The sequence below is a fragment of the Nannobrachium achirus genome (assembly GCF_963921795.1).
Source record: "Nannobrachium achirus genome assembly, chromosome: 19".
Classification (NCBI taxonomy): domain Eukaryota; kingdom Metazoa; phylum Chordata; class Actinopteri; order Myctophiformes; family Myctophidae; genus Nannobrachium; species Nannobrachium achirus.
In genome coordinates this window covers 8,096,565-8,124,119 of record NC_137826.1, presented here as the reverse complement: position 1 = coordinate 8,124,119, position 27,555 = coordinate 8,096,565, and the positions used below count along the sequence as shown (strand labels likewise).

The 27,555-nt window shown below is 42.8% G+C and overlaps 1 protein-coding gene across 1 annotated transcript; it reads right to left on the bottom strand.

Annotated features, from left to right (window-relative positions):
* Nucleotides 1–2,467: 2,467 nt before the first annotated feature.
* Nucleotides 2,468–20,698, bottom strand: LOC308304568 (clathrin interactor 1-like; the record flags this gene model as incomplete). The annotated part of the gene is made up of 9 exons (XM_080749196.1): nucleotides 2,468–2,847; nucleotides 4,332–4,524; nucleotides 7,103–7,425; nucleotides 11,847–11,921; nucleotides 12,816–12,891; nucleotides 16,078–16,306; nucleotides 18,387–18,564; nucleotides 20,358–20,576; nucleotides 20,686–20,698. The coding sequence occupies 9 exons, from the start codon at nucleotides 20,696–20,698 to the stop codon at nucleotides 2,468–2,470; spliced, it is 1,686 nt and encodes a 561-aa protein (XP_080605322.1).
* Between the last annotated feature and the right edge of the window lie 6,857 nt (nucleotides 20,699–27,555).

Genomic DNA, 27,555 nt, shown 5'->3' with positions numbered 1-27,555 from the left:
GTGGAACCAGAGCCGGTGAACAAAATGGCCGCCAATGCTACGCTCATGACAGAGGAATGTAGGGTGAGAGAGATGGAGCAGGGCTGGGCAATTAACCCACAATGTACAACCAATAACCCACTTAATCTAGTATGTTAATCAACTAACTAATTCATTTAATTAAAGCAGTTTTTTCCTTCTTTTTGTCATCTGTCGCTTGTTTTTTTATAAACTAAACCAATTAGTATGATTAACCAATTAACACCATGTATTATAAAATAGTACAAGGTTTATAATACAATAACAATTGTAATATTGAATTTGAACATTGGACATGTGTCATTATCACCCAGCCCTACATATATGAACTAAATGAAATAAGAATAGAGAGATATATATATAGATAGAGAGAGAGAGAGATAGAAAGAGAAAGATAGGCAAGAGGAGACAAGCAGAAGAGAGCCAGGCAGAATCATTCCTCATGACATGTAAATACAGCCTTGAAATCATGCTCAGCTTATCAGGTAACAACAAATCAGTGGTTCTCAAAAGTGAGCGTACTGTAACTCTAGGAATGAACCAAATGGACCCGTAAAGGGTCAGTTTGGTTCCATTTGTACACTCTCAGGAGTTATGGAAGTCCTTGAAATAAATGTAAAGAAAAGTTTGAGAACCACTGGACTTTTAAACCGCCTCAGTGCACACGTTTATGCCACCCTCTGTTGGACAACTACGGTAATGCAAGTAGCGCAGTATCCACATGCCGTCTCAGTGGGTTTCTGGATGGCGTGAAGCCTGAGTTATACTGACTTGTGCGCGGGTGTCGAGCACCAAAGGCCACAGCGTACCAATGCAACGAGTCGCCAACTCCTTGCAACAAAAAAGTTTTAAGGCCAGTCTACACTAGGGTTGGGACGATAAGCGATAATTATCGTTTATCGTCATAAAAAACACTCACGATAATCGTATCGTGGAGATTTCATTTATCGTAAAATCGTCCTCCGTCATGCACTGGGATCAATTCACCTTTTATTTGCCGAGCTGCATATCCAGCACCACTTAAACCCTCTATAATATTGGTAAAAGGTACTTATAATATACGCACTTGATAGAGTCTATCAAATGTCTTTGCCAAAAAATAGCCAATCTAGAAGCTCACAACGCGTCGCTGTAGATCTGGTATTTATTTGGCAAATGTTCCACCCCAGGATAATGGATTTAGATTATCGTGATATATATCGTAAATCACTATTTCTTTTGTCACAATGATTCCATCCCCTAGTCTACACCAATGTAACTCCTTGAAACTGCCATGGTTGCAAGTACTTGTTGCGAGGAGTTGCATTGGTTTGGACTGGCCTTAAGGCAAAATACAGCTCACAATGCATTGCGTGTAGATGTGGCTGTTTTCGTTGCACAACTAGGCCTGTCACAATTATCACATATTGTCTAATCACAATTACTTGAGATAATCACAACATTTTTTTGGGATAATCGTCATAATCATTTCCATGTTGAAAATGTTTCGAAAATAGTGGAAATAGCGGATCTACAAGCTCAAAACCCATTATTTTCAACTATTCAAGTATAACGTTATTAAATGAGATATAAGTTATTTGTCCTGTCTGCCCTGAGCATCTTTTGTTTATGAAGCTTAAAAGCCAAACAATTTCTTTAATTTAAAACGTTCCAATGTTCAACGACAGATTAAATGTAATCGTCAATCGCAATCATTTGAGAGACAATTAATCGCCAGGTAAAATGTCATAATCGCGACAGCCCTATGCGCCACACCCGCGCAAAGCTAATTATAAATCAGCCATTACACAGACCACAAACCTCTACCCTTATAGCTTCAAGGAAAGAAAAACGAAACAAAAAGATACAGCTTGGATGTAGACACTTTCCTGCGGGCAGGTTAGGTGTCAGTGAGAGAGAGAAACCTGCCAGGGTGTCTTCAAGTGCAGCAAGTCCTTCTCTGTCTCTGTCACACACACACACACACATCACACACACACGCACACGAACACTCCCCGCCTTTATACATTATTTTATGCTTTTAACTATTAAAAAATAGCAGATATACAAGATCACAGCGCGGCACCGAGTGCCGCACTGCGAGCTTGTAGATCTGCTATTTTTTGAAAAATCGTGAACATTTCTGCAAGTCTTTGAATATCTTTGACCCGATTCTATAAATGTCTTATAAATCCTTCTTCTAAATCAGTGGATCTCAAACTTTTTCATGTCAAGGACCCCCAAAATTACATGTATTTGGCAGTGGACCCCATCTCAAAATATGTTGTTCAAGGGACCACCCAGAAGCAAATATTTGAGTTACAAACTCCCCCCCCCCAAAAAAAAGAAAAAATCACGATTTTTCAAAAATAGCAGATCTACAAGCTCGCAGCGCGGCACTCAGTGCAGCGCTGTTAGCTTGTATATCTGCTATGTTTCAATAGTTAAAGCATTAAATAATTCTAGGCCTTTATTTTCCAAAGTTGCCGAAGGTCGCGAAGGCATCTTGTTTGGGTGGCACCATGGCCGAGGGGGCGATGGGGTGCGTGGTGGTCAGGCCCATGCCGGGCATGCCCACCCCGGGCATCCCCATGCCGGGCATCCCCCCCATCACCACCGGAGCCGCCATGCCCATGTTCATGCTCATGTTCATGCCCATCACGCCCTGGTTGACCACGTTGACGGGGACGGCGCCCACGCCCCCCGCCATGGCGCCCCCCGTGACCATGGAGGCGGGCATCCCCATGGCCATGGCGTTGGCGGGCGGTCGGATGACGGGCGCGACGGAGGGAGGGGAGCTGAGGTTCAGCCCCGCGAAGGTCTGGGGCAGCAGGTTGACGGGAGGCACGCCTGGGGGCACACACACACACACACACACACACACACACACACAAAACAGGAGACACAAAACAGGGAGTTATCACCAGGGGTGATATCAAGTTTTAGGGCTGGTTCTCAAGGGAGCGCCACATGTTGCTTGGTATGCACCCTGACATTTTGCTGAATATTTCACCATTTGTTTAATATACAAATAGGTCTTTATGACCAATGCAATGCAACCATTTCAGTACTGAAGCGCAACAGAGCAATATGAATAATTCTGCGCCTTTAAATGCAATGAATCCGTTAAGAGAACTACATACAGTATGATGACTGATTATTTTTTTAAAGATTTGTTTTGGGGCTTTTATGCCTTTATTGATAGGACAGTATTATGACAGGAAATGGGGAGAGAGATGGGGATTGACACTCAGCAAAGGCCGTCGGGATCGGGCTCGAACCTGCAACGCTCTGTCATGCATCAGAGCCTATGTGGCATGTGCCTGGACCGCTAGGCCAGCGGGCGACCCAGACTGCTTATTTTAAAGGGATCCCTGTCTAATACGACAAATATGCCTTAATACACTATAATTGTCCTCTATAGCTACAATGTAAAATTAAAAACACCTCAAATATTGTATTTCTTCTAGCAATAGCTAATCTTTCACTCAATAGGGGAAATGCCCGTCGCAAGTTGATGATGTCATAAATGTCCTGTGTGATCTATCCCTATGGAATTTTGGCATGCATGTGCAAATAAAAACAAACGTAATACTTCCTATGGTTAAGATGAGCATCAAATCAATATTTCAAGTTTTTTTTGCACATGCATGCCATAAATTCCATAGGGATAGATCACACATGACATTTATGACATCATCAACTTGCGACAGGCATTTCCCCTATTAGTAATTTCTAGAAGAAATACAATATTTAAGGTGTTTTTAATTTTACATTGTAGCTATAGAGGACAATTATAATGTATTAAGGCATATTTGTCGTATTAGCCAGGGATCCCTTTAACACAAAGGGTGCCTATCCCGACTCAAGTCGGGTTTTCAAATCCGACTGCCGAGTGTGTTTCCTATTGGAAACCGTAGCGTGCGGCACCCGGAACTGATGCAAAACCTCAAATTCACATAATCCTTCCGGAAACCTCTGTTTACCACAATGGATTGCTGTGAAGTAAAATGGATTTATCTCGTAATCTATCCCCAGGTCACGTTCTTGTTTAACAAGCCCTTCTCTACGGACCATAACAAAAGCGCGGATCATGGTTGTCATTTTTCTCTTTTGGGTGAAAGAAAATATGACCATAGCGACCATAATCGGATTACATTTGGACCGGTGGTGCGTTCGAGGAGCCTCGGAAAAAAGTTAAAAACACTGGAAAAACCCTGGCACTCTTATATACCCGGCAATAAGAATAAACTTAAAATAGGTTGGGGATATCAATGCAATTTTGTCAGCTAATTGTCTTTCCTCACAACACAGTGTGTGAACGAATGGTCTACCTTGCTGTTGGATGATGTTGTTGAGGGTGGGCGGGGTCTTGCAGGGGTTCAGGCCCGCGGACAGGAAGTCCAGGCTGATGTTGACCGAGGGGTCGGACCAGGTCGACCCCAGGGGTCCCTGACCTCCGACCCCGACCTTCTGTTGCTGCTGCTGCCCGTGCAGGGACTGCTGGGACATCAGACCACCAAGACTCTGAAAGCATCGCGTCATCCTGTTATCTATGGCAGAGGTTCTCAAACGTATACATTGATAACTCTGAGAGTGTACACCTAGAGCAGGGGTTTTCAAAGTGGGTGACGGGGAACCCTGGGGTGCCGCGACGGCAGTCCAGGGGTGCCGCGAGATCATTCGATAATATTTGGAATTTACTTTATAATAATTTAGTATGAATTTGAACTTGAAGTACAACGTTATTTTCAGTCAGTTCTAACCAAAATGGCTATTATCTCAAACGTTTTCCTCGCAACATAATCACTAAAATATGCTATAAATATAAGGTGCTTGGAGTGAAAATTATGAATATTATTGTCACTGTCAGGCAAAAACCTTGTATATCCAATTTTCAAATGTGTATGTTTTTTGGTAAAATAAAAGCCCTACTTCATCATACAAAAGTGTCACACAAGTAGTGAAAATAGCAGATCTACAAGCACACAACGCCTCGCATCGTGTGCTTGTAGATCTGCTATTTTCACTATTTTAAATCTTTTTACAATAACACAAAAAGAGAAGGTTTTGGACATACAAGGTTTCCACCCGACAATGACGATATAATGTAGGGGTGCCTTGGATGAAAAAGAATATTCATGGGGTGCCCTGAGACAAAAACGTTTGGGAACCCCTGACCTAGAGCATGGGTCTGTCCTGACATTTCCTCCAGTTAACTCATTTAGTGCTCCTGAAATTAACGGATTAAAATGTCCAGCGTGCCTCCCGCAGGCTGCATCCACGACCGTTGTCTTATTTTGAAGGCCAGAAGTCCATAGCGTAAACACTTCCGGTTTGACGTCATCACGTCCTTCACCGGAATCGCTCGTCATCAACATACTGTTGTGTAATGGCGGATCGGTGCTTTTCAACATGTGTTATATAAGCGAGAATCTACTGCCATCCTCCCTTTGAAAGTGTTGTTTCGAGATAATGGACATTAAAGATGAGATTCCCCGTCTGCCTCAATGTTATGGGATTACTATTTTGTGCTCGTGGATCCGTGATGATGATGAATCGGCGAGGGCGATCGTGTCAGGACCTTCCGCGCACCAACAGGTAATAGAGTAGGTTACAGTAATAGAGTACTTTTCACAAGTATACTCGGGATCGGCAGCATGTGCTACTCGAGTATTTTTCACGAGTATTCTCGGGATCGGCGCTAATTGAGTTAAGAGGGGGTTTTCCGTTACCACTGTCGCAAAATTGCTTGCTCAGGGTGGGGTCCTCTCCTGCCATGAGGTCTCTGCTCTGTAGCCTATGTAAAGTGTCTTGAGATAACTTGTTATGATTTGACACTTTGATAAAACTGAATTGAATTGAACCCATTTGTAAACTCTCAAGTTACATACCTTGTAAGGGTCAATTTGGAACCCCCCCTCAAGGAACCCTGAGGTAAAGCCCTAGATCTGGCTTATTGCAGGACGGTACAGGATTTCCAAGCCGTTATTTGTGTTTGAAAGCTTTGTGCACACACGTGGTGCATGATCTGTGCATGGCCGTGCATGATCCGTGTACTATCGTGCACGTTAAAAACAAAATTACGGCAGTTCAGCCTGAAAGTCCCCATTTTTTAACACAGTCGGTGCAGTATGTAAAGTAGGACCTCTTATATTGCCGTCTTGCCACCAAAATGGTACAAAGGGTTAAAGAATAGTGTGCACACTAATGCACAAATTCGTGCACAGATCATGCACTACGCATGTGCACGCTTTTCACAGCTTTCAAACAAAAAAATCCGCTTGGAAATCCGTTCAGGCATTCAGGAGATAGCAGCCCTTATGTTTTCTTCAAATGTAAACAAACATGGCTGCCATGTTTGAAAGATGGGGTTTCGTGATCGCGATCATGCCTACTACATTGTTGTACATTGTTTTTTCTTTTTTTTTTTTTTTTAAGACGATAAAAGATGATTGGCAGGGAAGGCCATAGTTAAAAAGAAGATTTTTAAGAAGATTTTATTATAGAAATCGTGTTTTTGGCATGGAGTCAGTTAAGGGCAGCAAATGAGTTAAGTACCGCCAGCGCCTGCAAGATTTGCGCTGAGACCTGCTGGTGTGGCGGAGAGAGTCGCAGCCCCAGCCTGGAGCCTCAAAAGTCTACTATCTGCCCTCGTTCCATAGGGATATCCCTTTGAGGTAATGGTTAAGATATTGGACTTTCACGTGGGAGACCCGGGTTCGAAGCTGGGTGGGGAGGTTTGGATCACCTCCGTTACATTGGTGCCGTGACCCGGATCCGGGCTTCCCCGTAGGAGGAGGTCAAAGGGGGGTGAGTGTGGCGGAGAGAGTCGCAGCCCCAGCCTGAAGCCTCAAAAGTCTACTATCTGCCCTTGTTCCATAGGGATATCCCTTTGGTGTAATGGTTAAGATATTGGACTTTCACGCGGGAGACCCCGGGTTCGAAGCCGGGTGGGGAGGTTCGGATCACCTCCGTTATACTGGCACCGCGGGATCCCGATGCAGGGCTCTATCCTGGGGGTCTCTGGACCCCAACTTTCTGCTATATTGGGTAAAGTATAAATCAGGCTTAGTTCATTGTTAGAGGTCATGTGGTCACCTACCTGTTGGGAGCGGGACAGCGGTACAGTTCCCATGACTCCCGGCGAGGCCCCGCCCATTGAGAAAGTCATGCTCTGCGAGGCGCTGAGCGTGGCGTGCTGATTGGTCAGCTGATGGCCGCCGCCACCGCCCATCAGGTCAAAGAGCTCGGCCGAGGGCGGGACAGAGGAGGCGGGGTTTGAGGGCGGAGGCGACTGGACGCAGCCAAACAGGTCGCCCACGGGCTGGGAGGAGGGCGCGGCGCTCGAAGAAGAGGAGGCCGGGGGATTGGCCGAGAAGGCGTTCCAGTCTCCGAAATCGCCGTTCCCATTGGATGCCGCAGCAGCTGGTAGCAGAATGATTGGTTGATTTTCAACTATATTTTATAGTATACACATTCTGGTGAGTAGAGTTTACTTTCATGTGTTGTCCTATAGAGCAATTCTTTGTTGCAGGATATTGAATATGACTGATTGAATATTTTATTAGACAAAAATGAAGAACAGTATAGTCAATACAAAAAAAATCCTTGAGATAAAAACGGACCCACAAAACTATGGTTGAGTGAATAGCCATCACTTTTCAAGGGGTCAGCTCAGTTTTGTGGGGTCCGTTTTTAGCCCAAGGAATGTTTTCCGTGCAAAACAAATGCTTGCAATGAATTAAGAATCATGAAAAACCCCTAGTTAAACCCCTCACATGCTACTTTATTTTGCCAACACTTTTTTAAAGGAGCTATAGTCAACTTTTTCTTGAAAAACGGATGCTAAAATAATGTTTCGAAAATATTTTATAAAAAAATAAGCTTCATACATGTGTTTCTATTCAAAAATGACCACAAAAATCGTAAAATAATGATAAAATAATCATTTTGGCCATTGTCGGGCTGACACTTTGTTTACATTCTAGTCTATTCTTAATTCTTTGATAGTGTTAGACTAGGATGTAAACAGTGTCAGCCCGACAATGGCCAAAATGATTATTCATTATTTTACGCTTTTTTTTTTTTTTAATTGAAACACATATATGAAGCTTATTTTTTTATAAAATATTTTCGAAACATTATTTTTATTTTAGCATCCGTTTTTCAAGAAAAAGTTGACTATAGCTCCCTTAGATGCATGAGTGGGGTCAAAAATGACCCCAGGGGTTGTTATTCTTCAATATCTTTAAAAGTAAAAGTGTTAATATTTTCATATTCCAGGTATTCCTCATAAAACATGTTTGTGACATGAGGCCATTAGCATTTTTATTCATTCTTTCATTAATTTTGAGAAATTGCAGTTTTTGTATCACTACCCCACTCTTCCATGAGTGGGGTCAAAAATGACCCCAATTAAAATCAATGCGTTTTTGCAATAAACTACTTTGCTCTCACACATAACTCTGCCATACTTTTGCCTAGCAACGTGATTTCACCTTTAAAACGCTCACACGACTTGAGCCTTTTTTCCACCAATAGGGACGAGCTGTAATTGTTGAAGCCCCGCCCCCTCTGTCCACTAAACGCACGCAACAGCTGTCACACTTTGCTGTCACACTTTGCTCTCACACGTAACTGTGGCATACTTTTGCCTAGGAATGTGATTTCAACTTTAAAGCGCTCACACGACTTGGCACTTTTTCTGGCCAATAGGGACGAGCTATAATTTTTGAAGCCCCACCCCCCCCCCCCCCTGTCTTCCTATTGGCTGGGCTTTAAACAGCCATAACTCCAGTTCGCAGCATGGTACCGTCTCAAATCTTGGTGTCTGGACATAGACCACCATAGGGATGAGCTGCAATTGTTGAAGCCCCGTCCTCTTTTACAAGTCTGTTGTTTCCGCCTGCCCTGATGGTCGCTTCTTGCCCTTAGGGTGTCTTACTGGTAATAGTAGTAATAGTAGTAATAGTAATATATTAGTAATAGTAGTAGTAATAGTAGTAATAGTACTATTAGTAATATTAGTAATAGTAGTAATAGTAGTAATAGTAATATTAGTAATATTAGTAATAGTAGTAGTAATAGTAGGAATAATAGATATGTGAACGGTCACAGCTTGTCCGTCCGTATGTATGTATGTATGTATGTATGTATGTATGTAGGTATCTCTGTCACGCCTGAGACTGTGGTTCTATGGGTTTGTTGCTCTGACATCATGCTCTGAATTCACTGTGATGTCAGGGGAACCACTCTATCTGACATCACGCTCTGTTTTATGCCCATACATGGAGTTCCCTGTCATTAACATTAAGCCCATATCTAACAGGTCTTCATATGGGAATACCCATATATGGAGACCACATTGGCCACATACCACACTAACAGAATCCATATATGGCCAAGACAGATGGCCAAGACAGCCCATATCTGTGGCTGGTTGGCATAAAAAGGATTCTGTTATTGTGACATCACAGTGAAACCAGAACGTGATGTCAGAGCAGCAAACACATTTTGTTATAGTGGTTCCCCTGACATCATAGTGACATCAGAGCATGATGTCAGAGCGACCAACCCATAGAACCACAGTGTCAGGCGTGACAGAGATACATACATATGTAGTGATACGCGGAAGCGGGGATTGACTCCAACGCCAGTCCAACGCACAACCAGTCGTGCTAATAGGGCTGAGCCCGATTAGCAGAGCTGTTGTCACTGGTTCATGGCTGGGTGCTACATTCACCCCCCTGGTCTTTTGGAGCGCGCCCTCACGCTTCACACATCACGCCGCGGACTGCCGCACACGACGTGGCACTGTTCCCTCACGCGAGGACATCACACTCCTCATCCTGCCGACAACGCCAGATGTAGTGATACGCAGAAGCGGGGATTGAACCCGGGACTCCCACTCGCCAGTCCAACGCACAACCAGTCGTGCTAATAGGGCTGAGCCCGATTAGCAGGGCTGTTGTCGCTGGTTCATGGCTGGGTGCTACACATACATACATACATACATACATACATACATACAGACAGACAGACAAGCTGTGACCGTTCACTTACTAAACTTGCGACCTACGGTCGCATCTATTATTACTACTAATACTACTATTACTATATTATTACTACTACTATTACTACTATTACCAGTAAGACGCCCTTAGGGGCGAGAAGCGACCGTCAGGGCGGGCGTAAACAACAGACTTGTAAGAGGGGCGGGGATTCAACAATTACAGCTTCTCCATATCGGCCGTCTAAGTCCAGACACCAAGTTTCGAGACGGTACCATGCTGCAAACTGGAGTTATGGATGTTTAAAGCCCAGCCAATAGGAGGAAAGAGGGGGCGGGGCTTCAACAATTGCAGCTCATCTCTATGGTGGTCTAAGTCCAGACACCAAGTTTCGAGATGGTACCATGCTGCAAACTGGAGTTATGGATATTTAAAGCCCAGCCAATAGGAAGACAGGGGGGCGGGGCTTCAACAATTACAGCTCTTCCCTATTGGCCAGAAAAAGTGCCAAGCTGTGTGAGCGTTTTAAAGTTGAAATCACGTTGCTACGCAAAAGTATGCCATAGTTAGGTGTGAGAGCAAAGTGTGACAGCAAAGTGTGACAGCTGCTGCACAGGTTTAATGGACAGAGGGGGCGGGGCTTCAACAATTACAGCTCGTCCCTATTGGCGGAGAAAAGGCCCAAGTTGTGTGAGCGTTTTAAAGTTCAAATCACGTTGCTAGGCAAAAGTATGGCAGAGTTATGTGTGAGAGCAAAGTAGTTTATTGCAAAAACGCATTGATTTTAATTGGGGTCATTTTTGACCCCACTCATGGAAGAGTGTAGGTATTGGTCGGTCATGCATCCAAGGGTTAAGTTTTTGTGTTTTGTTTTTCCTGTATAGTAAGTGAAGGAACATAAACGTGAACCCCTTGAATTCACCTTGATCCACTAAGAATATAATGGGAAACCTTTAACTTGTTATTTGGATGACCCTAAGGATCATAAAAAACCTTGAACCATTACTATTGCAATTTATTTTGGGTCAAACCTCAGATTGACTAGCCTATAGACCCATACCCTCCCCAATTCTAACACACTGGACTGTATGAGGGACCAGCAGAGCGGACGACAGCTATATGAGGGACGGACAGAGAAAGAGAGGGATGAGTCTGGACTAGGGCATTCACCAAATATTAGAATATTAGAATATCAAAGTCACCCTTCGACGTTGTTCACCGAAGTCGAATATTCGCTTATTTCTTTTTTTAGTTTTTTGTTTTCTCTTTAAAAAAATATATAGTTTATAAAGCTTGGCTAGATAGGAAGTCATAAGAATGAGTTGTCAGTGCCCCTGGTGGATGAATTTGTTAATGCTCTAGTCTATACCAGGGGTTCTCAAACCTTTTTAGGCCGTGACCCCCAAAATAAACATATTTGAACTGGGGACCACCACCCTGACAAGCACTTGGAATTGTGGGTATTACATTTAATGTGACTCTGTTCCGCAGATAAATATTGTGAAAATAGCAGATCTACATGCATGTGAGCATGTAGATCGGCTATTTTCACAATGTTCGCCTCTTGCTTACGTAATATTTAACAGTTTGGCCAGTCCTGTCGAATATTCGACTATTCGAATACTTTGAGGTCGAATAATTCGAATACTAAAAATCACTATTCGTGAACGCCCTAGTCTGGACTCTGGAGAGAGAGAGAGAGAGAGAGAGAGAGAGAGAGAGAGAGAGAGAGGGAGAGAGAGAGGAGAGAGAGAGAGAGATAGAGGAGAGAAAGAGAGATAGAGGAGAGAAAGAGAGAGAGGAGAGAAAGAGAGATAGAGGAGAGAAAGAGTGTACCAGCAGAGGATGGGAGACTGGCGGAAGCAGCGGGAGACGAGAAGTCAGCGAAGCCACCTATGAGGTCTGATGTGCCTGTACACACACACACACACACACACACACGCACACACGCGCACACACACACACACACACACACACACACACACACACACACACACACACACACACACACACACACACACACACACACACACACACACACACACACACACACACACACACACACACACGTTTCACCAAACCACTAACCACTGCCAGCTATTTTCCGTTTTGACAGAAAGAACATAATAAGAAAGGGTGCACGGCCCGGCAAGTGAATAAAATGTGCAGTAACCCAGTCGAGCACTCCAGTATTATATCATTTATTTGGGTACATTCCTTTGCACTTGCCCAGGGTATCTTTCTTGTTATAAAATAGTTTGCACTTAACCAGTAGCCTATCTATGACAGAGCTATGTGCTGTTAAAAGAGTAGTTCACCCCCCAAAATACTTATTTTATATTGATTACTCACCCATGGAGACTTGAGTTCAATAATATGTTTTGGTTTTTGTCACATTCCTAACACAAAACATGTATTACAATAAATGTACCCCCATTGATTCTGGATGCGGACCCAAATGCATTTGGGTCCCCATCCGGAATCAATTGGGGTAAATTTACTATAATCAATGTTTTGTCTTAGTAATGCTCAAATACAAAAAAAAAACATTACTCATCATTTTGGGGGTGAACTACTCCTTTAAGCTGTGCTGATATAACGTATAACAGCACACCCTCTCTTGGATACGGCATAATTATTGACTTGAAATTAGACTTTTAAATAATAGGGGAAGCAGCTGAGAGCTAATTATTTTGTTGATTTCTCCTTTGTTCACACAGCACTCATTTGCATATATCCATTGTCTTACATAATATAACGTGCTGTAAAAGCTCTCCCTTGGGTGGGGCGGGTCTTTTTTTTTACCTGTGGTCTGATTGGACGAAGGGTCGACCATCAGCAGGTCTGCTAGACCGCTACTGGATGACTGCTTTACTGTCGCCTGGAGGGGGAGGGAGGGAGGGGGGGGGGGTGAGAGAGAGACAGAGAGAGAGATTATGTTGATACTCTCTACAAGGTGAACAAGTTGTAAACAAGAGGAGTGTCTTTCCCAGAACACTCAAACAAATTCTACATTTACATGATGCACACAGGATCTGAAATACTGGCTAAGATGCTGATCATGGTCTTATTCTGGATATCATGTGCATAATATGCAAAATAAAAAGTATCAATGAGAGTTTTTATATTCCATTATGATTGACTATGAATGACTTTGACTTCCAAAAGTTTGCAGGCACCTGGTAGCCAACCCGGCCTGGTGGAGATGTGCAGTGCACTGAGCTATGCCCTTTTCTAGTTTTTTTCCATTGTTATTTTTTTTAATTTTACCTTCTTGGTGTTGGTTCTTAACACTTTGCAAGCCACGGGGAGCCCCTTAATATTAAAACCGGAATATACCGGACATCTGAGCAAGGAGTCTCAGCCACGCCGTCTTTTACCGTACTGGGTCATTAAAAACGAAATAAATGATTTTTATCCGAAAATCGGCGATCGTCTAACCTTCCCTAGTCACCACTTGTCCATCGATAGCGCATGGCTCGTCTGACATGAAGCAGAAGTGACGTCAGGTCCATTCCTTGCAGGCTTCCCAGCAGCCGTCCATTTTCTGTTTATACGTTAGTGCTAGTATAGCAGAAGTGCTGGGGGCTATGCGAGCGAAAATGCTCATATCTACTCTTGAGTCATACGTGGATTATTTGAGCCGACATTTACGTGAACGGATCGCGCACGCGAAACGCACGGGGATAAGATGCGTCGGCCGAAACCCCCACTCTAAGCCAATGCAGATTGAAGAATTTCACTGGGAACTGTGGTGAGTATACAACGGGGATCACGGTATGGTAATGGGGGATGAAGACCACGTGATATAGCGCTGAATGTCTTGTAAAATGAATGCGGTTCAGATCATAATATAGTAATAGAAATTTCACGGCTAATCTACAACAAGCCATTCTATTTCGGCTGACAAAGTGTTAATAATGGACAGTCGTGTGTGTTTGTGTAACTTAAAGCTCCTATGACACGGTCCAAAATTACCCTAGTATGATACAGTAAGTCACGTGGTCTCTCTGAAAACAGTTTGAAACGGCGCACGACGTACGTATGACCATGGTCTTCCTGACCGGGAGAAATGCATGTTGTGAGCTTGTAGCTCGGCTATTTTCTGTCACAACATTAGCCTACCAGCGCCGTAGGCTCGCTCCGGTGCTTCCAGTCGATTAAATCACCGCCATTAGCAGGTAAAAAACGCCCAGAGCATGGGAGGAGAATGTCACCTAAATTCTAATCTCTGGTGGCTTGTTTGTTTTCGACTTGTACATTTTTAGCGGTAAATATGCCATGAAGTTGCGGAATCTTTATAACGTTTATGCCCGCAACAGGTCGATTTTTTTTATAAGTTACATAAACACACTGAATTTAGAGAGACCATGAAGCTAGAGGAATACTGAGCATTCATTTGTTTCATTTTCCGCGTTCATTTCTGAGAAATGGCAAAGATGGGCGGATTTGCACTTTGCTGAGAAATAGGCTTCATTTAAGGTGTGTAGAAACAAATGGCAGGACGTTGTCCATATCCTCTTCCGGTCTATGGTACAACACACCCATTGTGGTTGACATTTATCAGAAACTATGTAGAAGAATATCACAGGATACTGAAGGGTGTTGCATGACAGAGCCTGGCAGATGTTGTTGTGGTTGCATGTGTGTGTGTGCATAGCCCGATTAATGCACGTGCTTTACGTGCTGAAGCACAGGGGACACCAAACAGTGGGGAGAAAGTGAAAGAGGACAGAACTATTAAAAAAATAACTAATCTATAGCAAAGGCTGCCGAAGCAGCGCTAAAACGGTGAGACATGTCTATTTTCTGCGCTGCATGGCGACTCCCGTCAATGATAAAGTGCGAGAGCCCTTGGCTCCTACAACTTCAAAGCCTAAAAGCCAAACATAAATGTAATAGTCAAAGACAAAACACAATTAAATCTTTGATTAATCACAATTATATGAGTGACAATTAGTCGTCATGTAAAATGCATAATCGTGACAGCCCTAGTCTCATTATAATCTATTGTTTCTCTTAGAGGTGCTATACTGCAGTGGTTCTCAACCTTTTCAGGCCGCGACCCCCAAAATAATCATATTTCAACTGGGGACCCCCCCCCCCCAAACCCTGACAAGCACTTGTAATTGTAGGAGTTGGCATTATATTAGTTTGACTCCATCTGTTCCATTGTGAAAACAGCAGATCTAAATGCTCACAACGCCTCGCAACGCAAGGCGTTGTGAGCATGTAGATCTGCTATTTTCACAATTTCTGTCTCTATTATTTGACAATTTGGCAATGTTTTGACCAGAGGTACTAAAAAGTCCTTAATTTGTCACTTTAGAAATGTGCAGATACCATGTACAGTATACACTTATACTGTATGTTGGTCTGTTTACTGTTGAGTGAGAAAACAATGTTAACATTAACCCATTTAGAACGGGTACACATTATTGTGTATCATTATTTTATGCTTTAACTATTGAAAAATAGCAGATATACAAGCTCACAGCGCTGCACCGAGTGCCGCGCTGCGAGCTTGTAGATCTGCTATTTTTTTAAAAAGCGTGAAAATTAGAAGTTTGACCCAATTCTATAAGTGTCTTTTGAATCCTTCTAAGGTTTTTTGAAAAACCTATGTTTCTATGTCAGCAATCTGGCCAGCCATCGTCAAAGAAAATGTCCTTTTCACTTAACTGGAGCTCAGCTAGTCTGTTCTTGAGAGACTACTATGTCAGTGGTTCTCAAACCTTTTCATGTGAAGGACCCCCAAAATGATATGTATTTGGCCACGGACGGTCGGACGGACGCGCATCTCAAAATATCTAGTTCCAGGGACCACCCAGAAGCAAAATTTGAGTTACAAACGTTCACTTTGAAAATACATATAGTCAAAGATTTGCACACATTTTCACGGCTTTTTTCAAAAAAATAGCAGATCTACAAGCTCGCGTGAGCTTGTATATCTGCTATTTTTCACTGGTTAAAAGCATTCAATAATTCTAGGCCTAAGCTACAGTATTCATCTGGGGACCCCCCCCCCCCAAAATAATTTAGGTTGAGAACCCCTGCTATACTGTACCTTGTCCTCAGGGCTCCTGTCTCCAGTATAGTGTGCCGCTGCCCCCAGGTCCAGCGTCTTGCCTCCTCCGGTGCTCCCCCCTCCCCCGCTGCGCTTGCGCGTGGTGGTGGTGGTGGTCTCCGTGGCCTGGGTGATCTGGATGCTCTTGGTGGTCACCGTCTCCTCCTCGTCCTTGAACTCCAGCTTGCCCTGCCGACCGTTCCTGGACCCCCGGTCGTCCTCGCCGTCGCTACGCACCGACCAGAGACAAACGGTAGATGTATCGCGGTCAACACTTTGTTTTACTAAAGACTGAGATTGGCGTGAGCTTTACACTGTTGGAAATGTACAACATTTCACAAGGACAGATTTTGCCCCTCTAAAATCGTCACCCTCCTTTAGAACGAATTTATATTAGAGTATAAATGTATGATTATTACATTTATATGATACCGCTAAATGATATCGCCTCTGTCGGCTGCCAAAACCTCACAAGTCCAAAACTGTTACTTTTCAGGATTTGATTTAAATTTTTACTGAATAGGCTTGCGGTCTACAGTACCTACGTTTTTTCTTAGATTAATATTTCTATGCATTCGGTGTATTCGTGTTGATGTATTGATGCATTACCTTTGCTTATTGTAAGTCACTCTGAATTAAGAGCGTCTGCCAAATGCCTAAATTGTAAATTGATTGTAAATTGCTACTTTTGATGCTTTTGTGTGAAGTAGGGCATTAATTTACGAGAAAAAAAAACACAAAGTTAAAATATGAAGATAAGAGGTTTCTGCGCGACAGTGACGATATGTTACTGTATATGATATTAGCTGTAATCCTAAGTGAAAGTTTTTGCCAGAAAGTATCGGTTGCAATTTCTGCCACCTTTCACGATAATTTGGAGGCATTTAGAGACCCCCTTGTTTCCCACACTTTAGAGCAGTGGTTCCCAAACCTTCTAGCTCAAGACCCAAAAGCGAAATTGGGAGTTTGCCCAACCCTAACCCAAACTAGTTTTCACTACTTCTACTACTTCTTAACTCATTTAGTGCTCCTGAAATTAACGGATTAAAATGTCCAGCGTGCCTCCCGCAGGCTGCATCCACGACCGTTGTCTTATTTTGAAGGCCAGAAGTCCATAGCGTAAACACTTCCGGTTTTACGTCATCACGTCCTTCACCGGAATCGCTCGTCATCAACATACTGTTGTGTAATGGCGGATCGGTGCTTTTCAACATGTGTTATATAAGCGAGAGTCTACTGCCATCCTCCCTTTGAAAGTGTTGTTTCGAGATAATGGACATTAAAGATGAGATTCCCCGTCTGCCTCAATGTTATGGGATTACTATTTTGTGCTCGTGGATCCGTGATGATGATGAATCGGCGAGGGCGATCGTGTCAGGACCTTCCGCGCACCAACAGGTAATAGAGTACCGCCGTTACAGTAATAGAGTACTTTTCACGAGTATACTCGGGATCGGCAGCATACTACGGGATCGGCGCTAATTGAGTTAAACATTTGTTTTCTAATTTATGTAATTTCTTTGATTTTTATTTATTTATTCACAACATTACTTGCATTTTTTTTTTTAATTCATGAAAACTTTGCTTTTGGAATGTTTTTGGAAAATGTGTTGATAATATAAATTAAAAACAAAATGTAGGAAACAAAAAATTATAAGGGACCCATACATACACCCAAACACTGGGTCCCGACCCAGTGTTTGGGAACCAGTGCTTTAGAGCAGTGGTTCTCAACCTTTTCAGGCCGCGACCCCCAAAATAATCATATTTTAACTGGGGACCCCCCAACCCTATGAACACTAAGAGTTGAGGCATTATATTTTGTGTAACACAGTTCTATTGCGAAAACAGCCGATCTACATGCTCACAACGCCTCGCGTTGCGAGGCGTTGTGAGCATGTAGATCGGCTGTTTTCACAATTTCTGCCTCTAATATTTGACAATTCTACCAATATTTAATGTGTCATTTTAGAAGTATTAAAAAGTCTTTAAATTGTGACTTTAGAAATGTGCATATACCTCTATATGCACTTAAACGTGTTTACTGTTGAGTGAGAAAACAATGTTACACATTAAAGTTAATCATCTGGGGACCCCTCAAAATAATTTGGGGACCACCCTGGGGGTCCCGACCCACAGGTTGAGAACCACTGCTTTAGAGTGCATGAATGTCCTGATATATACATATTTTTATTCTGTGTGCATAACAGATTCGGGTGTGCTTGTGTCATGTGTTGTGTTGTGTTGTGTTGTGTGTGTGTGTGTGTGTGTGTGTCTGTGTGCGTGTGTGTGTGTGTGTGTACATGCACCTGATTCTGTCAGGCGAGTCATCTCTCTCCTTCTTTCTGAACTTGTTGATGGTGTCGTCGATGGTGCTGCCGATCTTGTCGCTGATCTCTCCCAGCTTCTCGCTGAAGGGGAACGCCCCTCTGCTCTTGTCCCAGTCCTCGTCCCACTTGGTACGGTCCAACTCACTGCGCTCCCCAGCTGACACACACACACACACACACACACACACACACACACACACACACACACACACACACACACACACACACACACACACACACACACACACACACACACACACACACACACACACACACACACACAGGCGATGGTTGGCATTGTGTATATTCAGATGTGTCGCACCACTTTTCAAAAATAGCGGATCTACAAGCTCGCACCGCAAGCTTGTATATCTGCTATTTTTCAATAGCTAAAGTATAAAATAGTTAGGGCCCCTCCACCTTGGGCCCTAGTAACTCAGTCCCACTTTTCCCCAACTGTGTATATTATAGTGCATCTCAATTCCTGTATGCAAAAGCACACCTTCAATAACGCCAGATGCGCTGAAGAGAGAGTTACATCACTAGCATATATACTCCCGTTGTAAGAATGGAAATGCTCTGTCTATCTCAATGAGGAAGTTCCGATGTTTGGAACTACAGGCCATGGCAGCCCGCTTTGCGCCGAGATCAAAGTGTGACGGAACTCTCTCTCTCTTCTATAGCACTGGTTGATGCATTGTGAGCTTATAAATTGGCTATTTTTGTGCGCAGCAAAGTATAAATCATAATACATGCTCCGTTGTCTGATGGTGCCTGGGACCGAACAATAAACCTATAAGCACAACACACTAAATCCAGCACGTGTTGTGAACTTATAGATCGGCCATTTCTGGTCAGCTCCTCCATCATACGATGAAGTATGTATGGGAATTCAGTGGCGCAGCCAGAACTTTAGTATTGGCTGGGCCTGGCCAGGAGTGGGTGGGCCACATGCGCACGCAAAAATAAGAATTCATTTATTCGTATTTTTGCCTTCAACTTCCACACTTGGCACTGCAGCTTAATTTATATCTTAGAAATGATTTATCAAGACAAACAATCTTGTACCTATATGAGATCATTACACAAACCTTAAAGCCATTTGCATATTCTTATGGGATACACACACACACACACACACACACACACACACACACACCCCCCCCCCCCCCCCCCCCCTCAAAAAGCCAAAGCTTCCATTCCATACCTGATATGGGCTCGGGACTGTGGTCCACTGGGGCTGCGGCAGTAGGCATTAGATAACAAAAACATAATTTAGCTCGCCATTGTTGCCCTGATCTGCCTGATCTGATGTTCTAGTAATTTCGGAGTAATCAAAATTCTGAGGGCCGGCTACAAAAGACACAGATACAATACACAGATCTGTCACCGATCTCGTCCCGAGACGCGTTCGGCGGCAGGCTGGAGAGGTGCATTTGTCAAAATAGTTACTTATCGAAACTTGTTTTGCCAACGCCCATCTGGGACCACCATCAGTAAATATTTTGTGCCAGGGACCCCCAGAAGAGAAGAAAATAAAGACTTTTCAAAAAGATTCTAAACCACTGTTAAATCCTATAAGAATATTTTGAAAAACGTATGTTGCTATACTGTGTACTGCATAGCTAAAATCTGAAATGATACGGATGCTTTCCTGGTTTTAACGGATTAAGACTGGAAACGCATCTGTGTTATGTAACTACTTCAACCATTATTTTTCATACTTTGGCCATTTTAGTGCCGCGCTATGAGCTTGTAGATCTGCCATTTTTGAAAATCTGTGAAAATAGGTGCAAATCTTTGAATAGGTATGTATCCTTTTAAAACAGACATTTAACTAAAATCTTTGCTTCTGGGGGGGTCCCTGGAACAACATATTTTGAGATAGGGGTGCGCGATCAAATACATATAATTCTAGGGGTCCTTGACATTAAAAGCTTTGAGCACCACGGATAAAGAAAGGAGGTGCTATAAGGAGGTGCTCACAGTTCTTGAAGCTGCCGTTCCCTCCTCCTCCCTCCATGCTGTCCGAGGAGACGCCGATGTACTTGTCCTTGTTCTTCTTGGCCTTCTTCCTCTCCTCTCGCAGCCGGTCGTCGTCCTGGACAAACTCCACCATCTCCTTCACCTTCTGCCGCACGTTGATGCCCTGGTCCTTGCCGCTCTCGTCTGCACACAGAACACAGGCACACACATACACACACACACACACACACAGGGTTTAATTGACATAATCAGGGTATTAGGACGTCCAAGATGGACGACATTCTATGCTGACATGTGGAGAACATCTTGGTGCTCTACAGCACCTGTACAATACAAATAACAACATTTGAACATCTGAAATATTAGGCACACGTTTCTGGTTCTCAAAACACTGAGAAATCTCCAGGGTGTCTCCTAAATGACCACTGAAGAATGTACATTTCCAAAAAATCGAAGAAATATCAGGCTATCCGGCAGAGATCCGAGTTCTGAGGAGCATGCTTTTGTGAGGGGGTGGAAAGCAGCATTATTTCTTTTTCTGTTATTCCTTTGGAAACTCTTGTATTTTATTATTTTCCTTTAACGCTTGTTTTATATGTTTCCCATAATACATTTTATTGGTTATGTTGTAATAATGCTATTTCTCCCTGAATGAAACTCCACTTCTGGCATATGTGTGTGTGAGCAGGGACTGATAGGCTAACTAGCGGCCCGGGCTAGACCAATGTGAAGGGACTGACGTCCTTCCTAGCCAATGAGAGACTGGCGCAGGAAAGGGGCGGCCTTTATTGCGACCGTCAGGTCGCATTTACTACCAAAACCTCCACCGGCTGTCTGTCAGTCAGTCTCTGTCTGTCCGTCATGTCACACTTTTCCCCAACTCATATCTCCGCCACCGTTGCCCCAAGACATGCCAAACTTTGCACACACACTCCTTGCCTGCCAATCCACAACCTCCACCTCTCACGTCATACGGGCAGCCATAGTTACACCTGGAATGTTGAATCTCCATATATGGAGATAACCTACGCATCACACAAAGTCTGACCTCACCAGCCCATACTTGGGCAGATGGCCATATATGGAGATACGATGACATCACAGAGTCCACAGCTGATGATGTGGCGTGATGTCATACAATACACAAACAAGCCCTATATAAAGGGGCAATTCTCACCAGGGAAGAGAGCATTCCCCACTAGCTGAGTATCTTAAGATGGTTGGATGTGATGATAAGCTATAAGCTTAGTTGATCCTGGCGATAAGGTCTGAGTCAAGGAATGCTCTCTTCCCTGGCGAGAATTGCCCCTTTATATAGGGCTTGTTTGTGTATTGTATGAGATCACGCCACATCATCAGCTGTGGACTCTGTGATGTCATCGTATCTCCATATATGGCCATCTCCGTATATGGAGATATAAGTCGTCCATGCCCAAGTATGGGCTGGTGAGGTCAGACTTTGTGTGATGCGTAGGTTATCTCCATATATGGAGATTCAACATTCCAGGTGTAACTATGGCTGCCCGTATGACGTGAGAGGTGGAGGTTGTGATATTTGTGGAGATAAGCGACCAACGGTCGCTTATCTCCCGATTAGGGAGTCTTACTGGTAAGAGAGACTCAGTCATTCTGTTGGGGAACGAGGAAGGGGACGGACGTGTGTATGCGGTGGGCAGAGGGAGGTGAACCGGCAGAGGTAACCGGTGTAACGAGGGACTGATAGCTGACTGCTAAAAGTGAGGGTATAGCAGTAACCAAGAAATGTTGATGTTGAAGACGAGTGAGCTCTATAGTGCGACGCAGTGATCCAGACAACACGGTGGTGCCTAGCAGAACCAGGAGTGTTCCAGCCATCCACCTATCCTGATCCAGACGAGCCGAGACGAGCCGCTCTACCCAGGCTGACGAGAGAGGTCCGCAGTGGTGTCGTGCGAATCACTCGCAGCGGCAGCCACTTGGCTTCCCCGTTGTGAGTATCCAATCTATGCACCATTTGTCTATTCGAGCCACCGACCTGAAGTTGTGCCGATAAATTGTAGTATACGAAGATACTGGCCTATTTTCCTTGTTCACAGATGTGTGGGCCTAAGAAGTAGACGTACCGAAGAGTTGCTGTGTCCCTCTACACCCCTCACCCACTCTGCTTATTAATATTATTATACCTGCCTATCGCATATTCCTGTTTATAACGTAGTTATCTAACCATACGTCCTTGCTGAATCGCATTAACTGCAATATTTATTATTATTATATAACAAGCCTTAACTGCTAACGGCAAATATTGCACCCGCACTTTAACTGTGCGGTGGATCTGATAAGAAGTTTACCCGGGTTTGTTGGTTTTATTGTTGGTTGTTTTGTAGTTTTAGATTAGAGGCGCCGAAGGAGTGACAGGGTTCTTTTATTTTATTTTGCATTGTTTTTATGGCGTATAGAAGCCCCTGTACTTAGTTAATAAAGATTATTATACTTTTTCTAAACTTGTTGTCCGGTCTCATTCTCTCCTGAGGTTTATATTGCTCTGGTTACCTGTAAAACGTACCTGTGTGTCCTAAAAGGGTATTACTTTTTATCTCCTTTTCCTCTTTTATAGAGGTGGCGTTGTCGGAAGTCTTATAATTATATATGGAAATGCTAATGATAATACCTAAATAATACACTTGAATCAAAAGGGTGTAACATAATTATTTATTGGCAAATCCAAGAAATAAGGTGTTGACAAGAGTACCAGTTTATACTGGCTGTTAATGTGAGTTGGGCCACCCTAACACTTTCATAGTCATTTTCATTATTTTACTTTTATTTTACTTTTTTTGTAACTCTTAATGGACAGTTTGTGCATGTATCTTAAGTTACGCAGAAACAAATTCAAAGTTAGTGAGACCACGAAGCTTGAGGAAAATGCTGGTAACTTACTGTCAGTACAACCTACGCATTGTGGTTAATGTTTATGGGAAACTATGAAGAATATCACAGGATACTGAAAGGTGTTACTTGACAGAACCCAGTAGGTTATGTTGTGCACAGGCGGGTGTGTGTATGTTTGTGGTTTCTTTGTCTTATTGGTGCACATATTGGAGTGTGGGCGGTCATATGTGATATAAAAGTAACAGTGCCGTCTGCGTTTAGGGCAGTGTTGTGAAGAGCTGGACCGTATCAAACACCCGCAAGACAAATTCAGGTGTAATGGCTGTGGCTCGGCATTCCGATAACATTGAGATCAAAGAAGACGACGATCCTGTCTATGCCAATGTTACCAAGACTAGGCCTACAGCTCAGGAGAGGGTTCCGCAGAAGATACCGCAGTCTGGTAAGAGATGTTATTGAAAAGAAAAATCACAACTTTTTTTTTCTTTTTACATTTTAGCCTATAACCCACGATTAAAAAACTAAATAATAATAACAATCCTAACAGGTTTCTGAAAAACATACCAGTGGTGCTCAAACCTTTTCATGTCAAGGACCCCCAAAATTACATGTATTGGGCCGCGGACCTCCATCTCAAAATATTTCGTTTCAGGGATGCCCAGAAGCAAAGATTTGAGTTAAATATTTTCGCTTAAAAAAATATACTGTATAATTATATATTCAAAGATTTGCACACATTTTCATGATTTTTCTACAAGTTCATAGCGTGGCACAAAGTGCTATGAACTTGTATATCTGCTATTTTTGAATAGCCAAAAATAATAGTAAAATGATGGTTTCCTGGTTTTAATGGGTTAAAACAAGATATTCAAAAATTATAACTGATCTCAATCACTCTGTGTGTGTGTGTGTGTGTGTGTGTGTGTGTGTGTGTGTGTGTGTGTGTGTGTGTGTGTGTGTGTGTGTGTGTGTGTGTCCTTCAGCAGACAACAGATTACATTGGCGAGTTGGAGTCATTTTTGGACTGCTTTTTTCTGTTCTAGCTCTCCTTGCTATCCCACTGTACCTCTGTAAGTTAAGTTTCATAACATATTTTATTACAATGTTTTTACATTTATACTATTTAATAACAATTTATTACAATGTTTTATACATTTATACTATTTAATAACATATATTATTATTACAATGATTTATACATTTATACTATTATGACATTTGTTGGATCACCACTCTAGCATACAGTAGTATATGATACCCAATACAATATATTACAGTATTAGTTATAGTAATAGATTTAGTAGTAACAACAGAAGCTGTAGCAGCGTTGGTACTTGCACAATATTAACATTTTCATTTTTTAAATGTAGGTGGTTTTTAAATAATGGATCTCCTATTTTGGAAATATTGTTTCCATACAGATCAGTCCAACATGGTGGAGAGAGACCAACTCGTGGGCAGTTACAATCAACTACAGGCCATCAACAACAACCTGACTGAAAAGCTAGACCAATCAGAGACCAAGAACAACAACCTGACTGAAAAGCTAGACCAATTAGAGACCAAGAACAACAATCTGACTGAAAAGCTAGACCAATCAGAGACCAAGAACAACAATCTGACTGAAAAGCTAGACCAATCAGAGACTAAGAACAACCACCTGACTGAAAAGCTAGACCAATCACAGACTAAGAACAACAACCTGACTGAAAAGCTAGACCAATCAGAGACTAAGAACAACAATCTGACTGAAAACCTAGACCAATTAGAGACCAAGAACAACAACCTGACTGAAAAGCTAGACCAATCAGAGACTAAGAACAACCACCTGACCAAAGAGCGAGATGACCTTAAGAGGATGCTCTGTGGTCAGTGAGACATCACTGCTTTTCTTCAATTTTACATCATGTTATTTATAATAACATAAAAATTTTGCTAACTGTGGCTAACTCTTCTTGCTGTTAGAATCACCTGGATGGCAGAAATTTGGCGGAGGTTGCTATTACGTCTCTACTGAGACGAAAAACTGGGAGGAGAGCAGGAAGTGGTGTAGAGACAGACAATCAGACTTGATTGTCATTAAAAAAAATGAAACACAGGTATGTGTATGTGTGTGTGTGTGTGTGTGTGTGTGTGTGTGTGTGTGTGTGTGTGTGTGTGTGTGTGTGTGTGTGTGTGTATCTGTGATAATAGGCAGCCGCCACATATGGAGGAGACGGTGCTTCTTGTATCCATAGACTAAGATTAGACATACAGTATCAAAGAGATTCTGAACTTGATTAATGCATCTACCAGTATTTGTGTTCAAGATGTTTTCTTGTAAAATGTGAACATAAATAAACGATTAAATGTGTGTGTGTGTGTGCGTGCGTGCGTGCGTGCGTGCGTGCGTGCGTGCGTGCGTGCGTGCGTGCGTGTGTGTGCGCGCGCGTGCGTGCGGGCGCGTGTGTGTGAGTGCGTGCGTGTTGTGGAGAGTCTGGAGAAACACATCGGTTGCAAAGTTAGTAACAGCAGTCTCTCTGTCCAGGAGTTTGTTGAGCAGATACAAAAGTTGGTGTGGCTGGGTCTGACTGACAGAGACGAAGAAGGAAACTGGACATGGGTAGACGGCACACCACTGACCACACCAACGTAAGAGTTGTCTTCATTTTATTCATTCTACCAAAGGGTATTCAGGTCATAAGTAATATTACACAGGAATGTGAATCTAATATATAAAATATCACTTGAGGCCATGATTAATAAAAATCCATCAACAAGTAGGTCAGTTTGTAAAAGCATTTTAATTAATTAATACATGTTCCTACTGTACTTCTCCAGGTACTGGTCAGCTGGTCAGCCTAATAACAACGAGGGTGGTGACAATCCAGAACAGGACTGTGCTGTGTTTGATACTAATAGAATATGGAATGACAGGTCATGTTTTGTAAATAACCTTTACTTTTGGATCTGTCAAAGACTTATGTGCTGAAATCACTGTTTTGGCACAGCTTCATGATGGCTGTTTTTGCCTGGAGCAGTTTGTGTTTTTGCTTTGGTGTGTCTGCCTTGCAGTAGTCTGGGATCACTTAACTTTTCGAGGTTTGATCCGGTCGGGAGAGGAAACCACTTTACGTCATGTTGTAGTACTCCACGGACTACAATTTGCCGGAACTATCAAACCGGATTCAGTTTTAACCCAAAATAATTCCCTGCGCTCAAGGACATACTTTTAGGGCCTACCTAATAAACTCCTTGATGCGGCGTAGTTTTGCTTTTGAAAAATGTGTTTGGGATATGCATCTTTTATTCCAACTCGTAGCGACTGGCAAGACTACACTAGACTACTCGAGCATATCAATAGGGATTGGGGAAACAAACGGAGGGAACCAAAACAAAGCGATGCCGCGTCTTCGGCTTGTGGTTTCCGCCTAGACCGGATCAAACCGCCCGTTGTTAACGATCACCAGGCTTTCTCTCAGAAAGTCTGGTGAGGCGAGGTTAGCCTTGCAGGCCTGATGGTGGCGCTATATTGGACAGATCCCTGTTGATGACATGAGTGCAGAAATACTGTGTAGCGATTTGCTTGATTTTAGGGCAAAATCTGTAGGAGCAGTGTCCAAAAATGTGTCTTAAAAAATCGGGTTTGGGTTCTTTTTTTTTAATTGAGTTTTGTCAGTTTTTTAATACATAATACAGGACATACATGGACGTAGACAAAAACAATACGAGTAATACGACATACTAGACAGCATAACATCTACCCAGCCACCCGCCCACCAACCCACCCACCCACAGCCCTGAGGAGAGAGAAATTGATTAAACACAATTGTGTACAAATGAAATATAATTGAAATTAAAATAAGTTAAAGGTAAAGGTGGTAATGTAATAAAGTAAAGGAAAAGAAAATAATAATAATAATAATAATATTGGAAAATGCATTTTAATCAATGGAGGTCATAGAGTTTATGTGTGATAAAAGTGGGTCCCATGTTCGATGGAACCCAATCAAGGAGCCTCTAATTGTGAATTAAATTTTTTCTAAATGAAGGAATGATGTCAGGTCTTTTAACCAAGATGTTGTTGGAGGGGGACAAGGACTATTCCATTGCAGCAATATGCGACGTCTAGCAATAAGGGAAGCGAATGCAACCAGATCTTTCTGATGCCTATTAAATCTGCCCAAGTCAGGAGACACACCAAAAATAGCAATCAATGGACAGGGAGGAACCGAAAAACCAAGAACCACAGAGATGGTATCAAAAAAGGACGTCCAAAAGGAAGAAAGCTTTGAGCAGGAGAAAAATGTGTGTG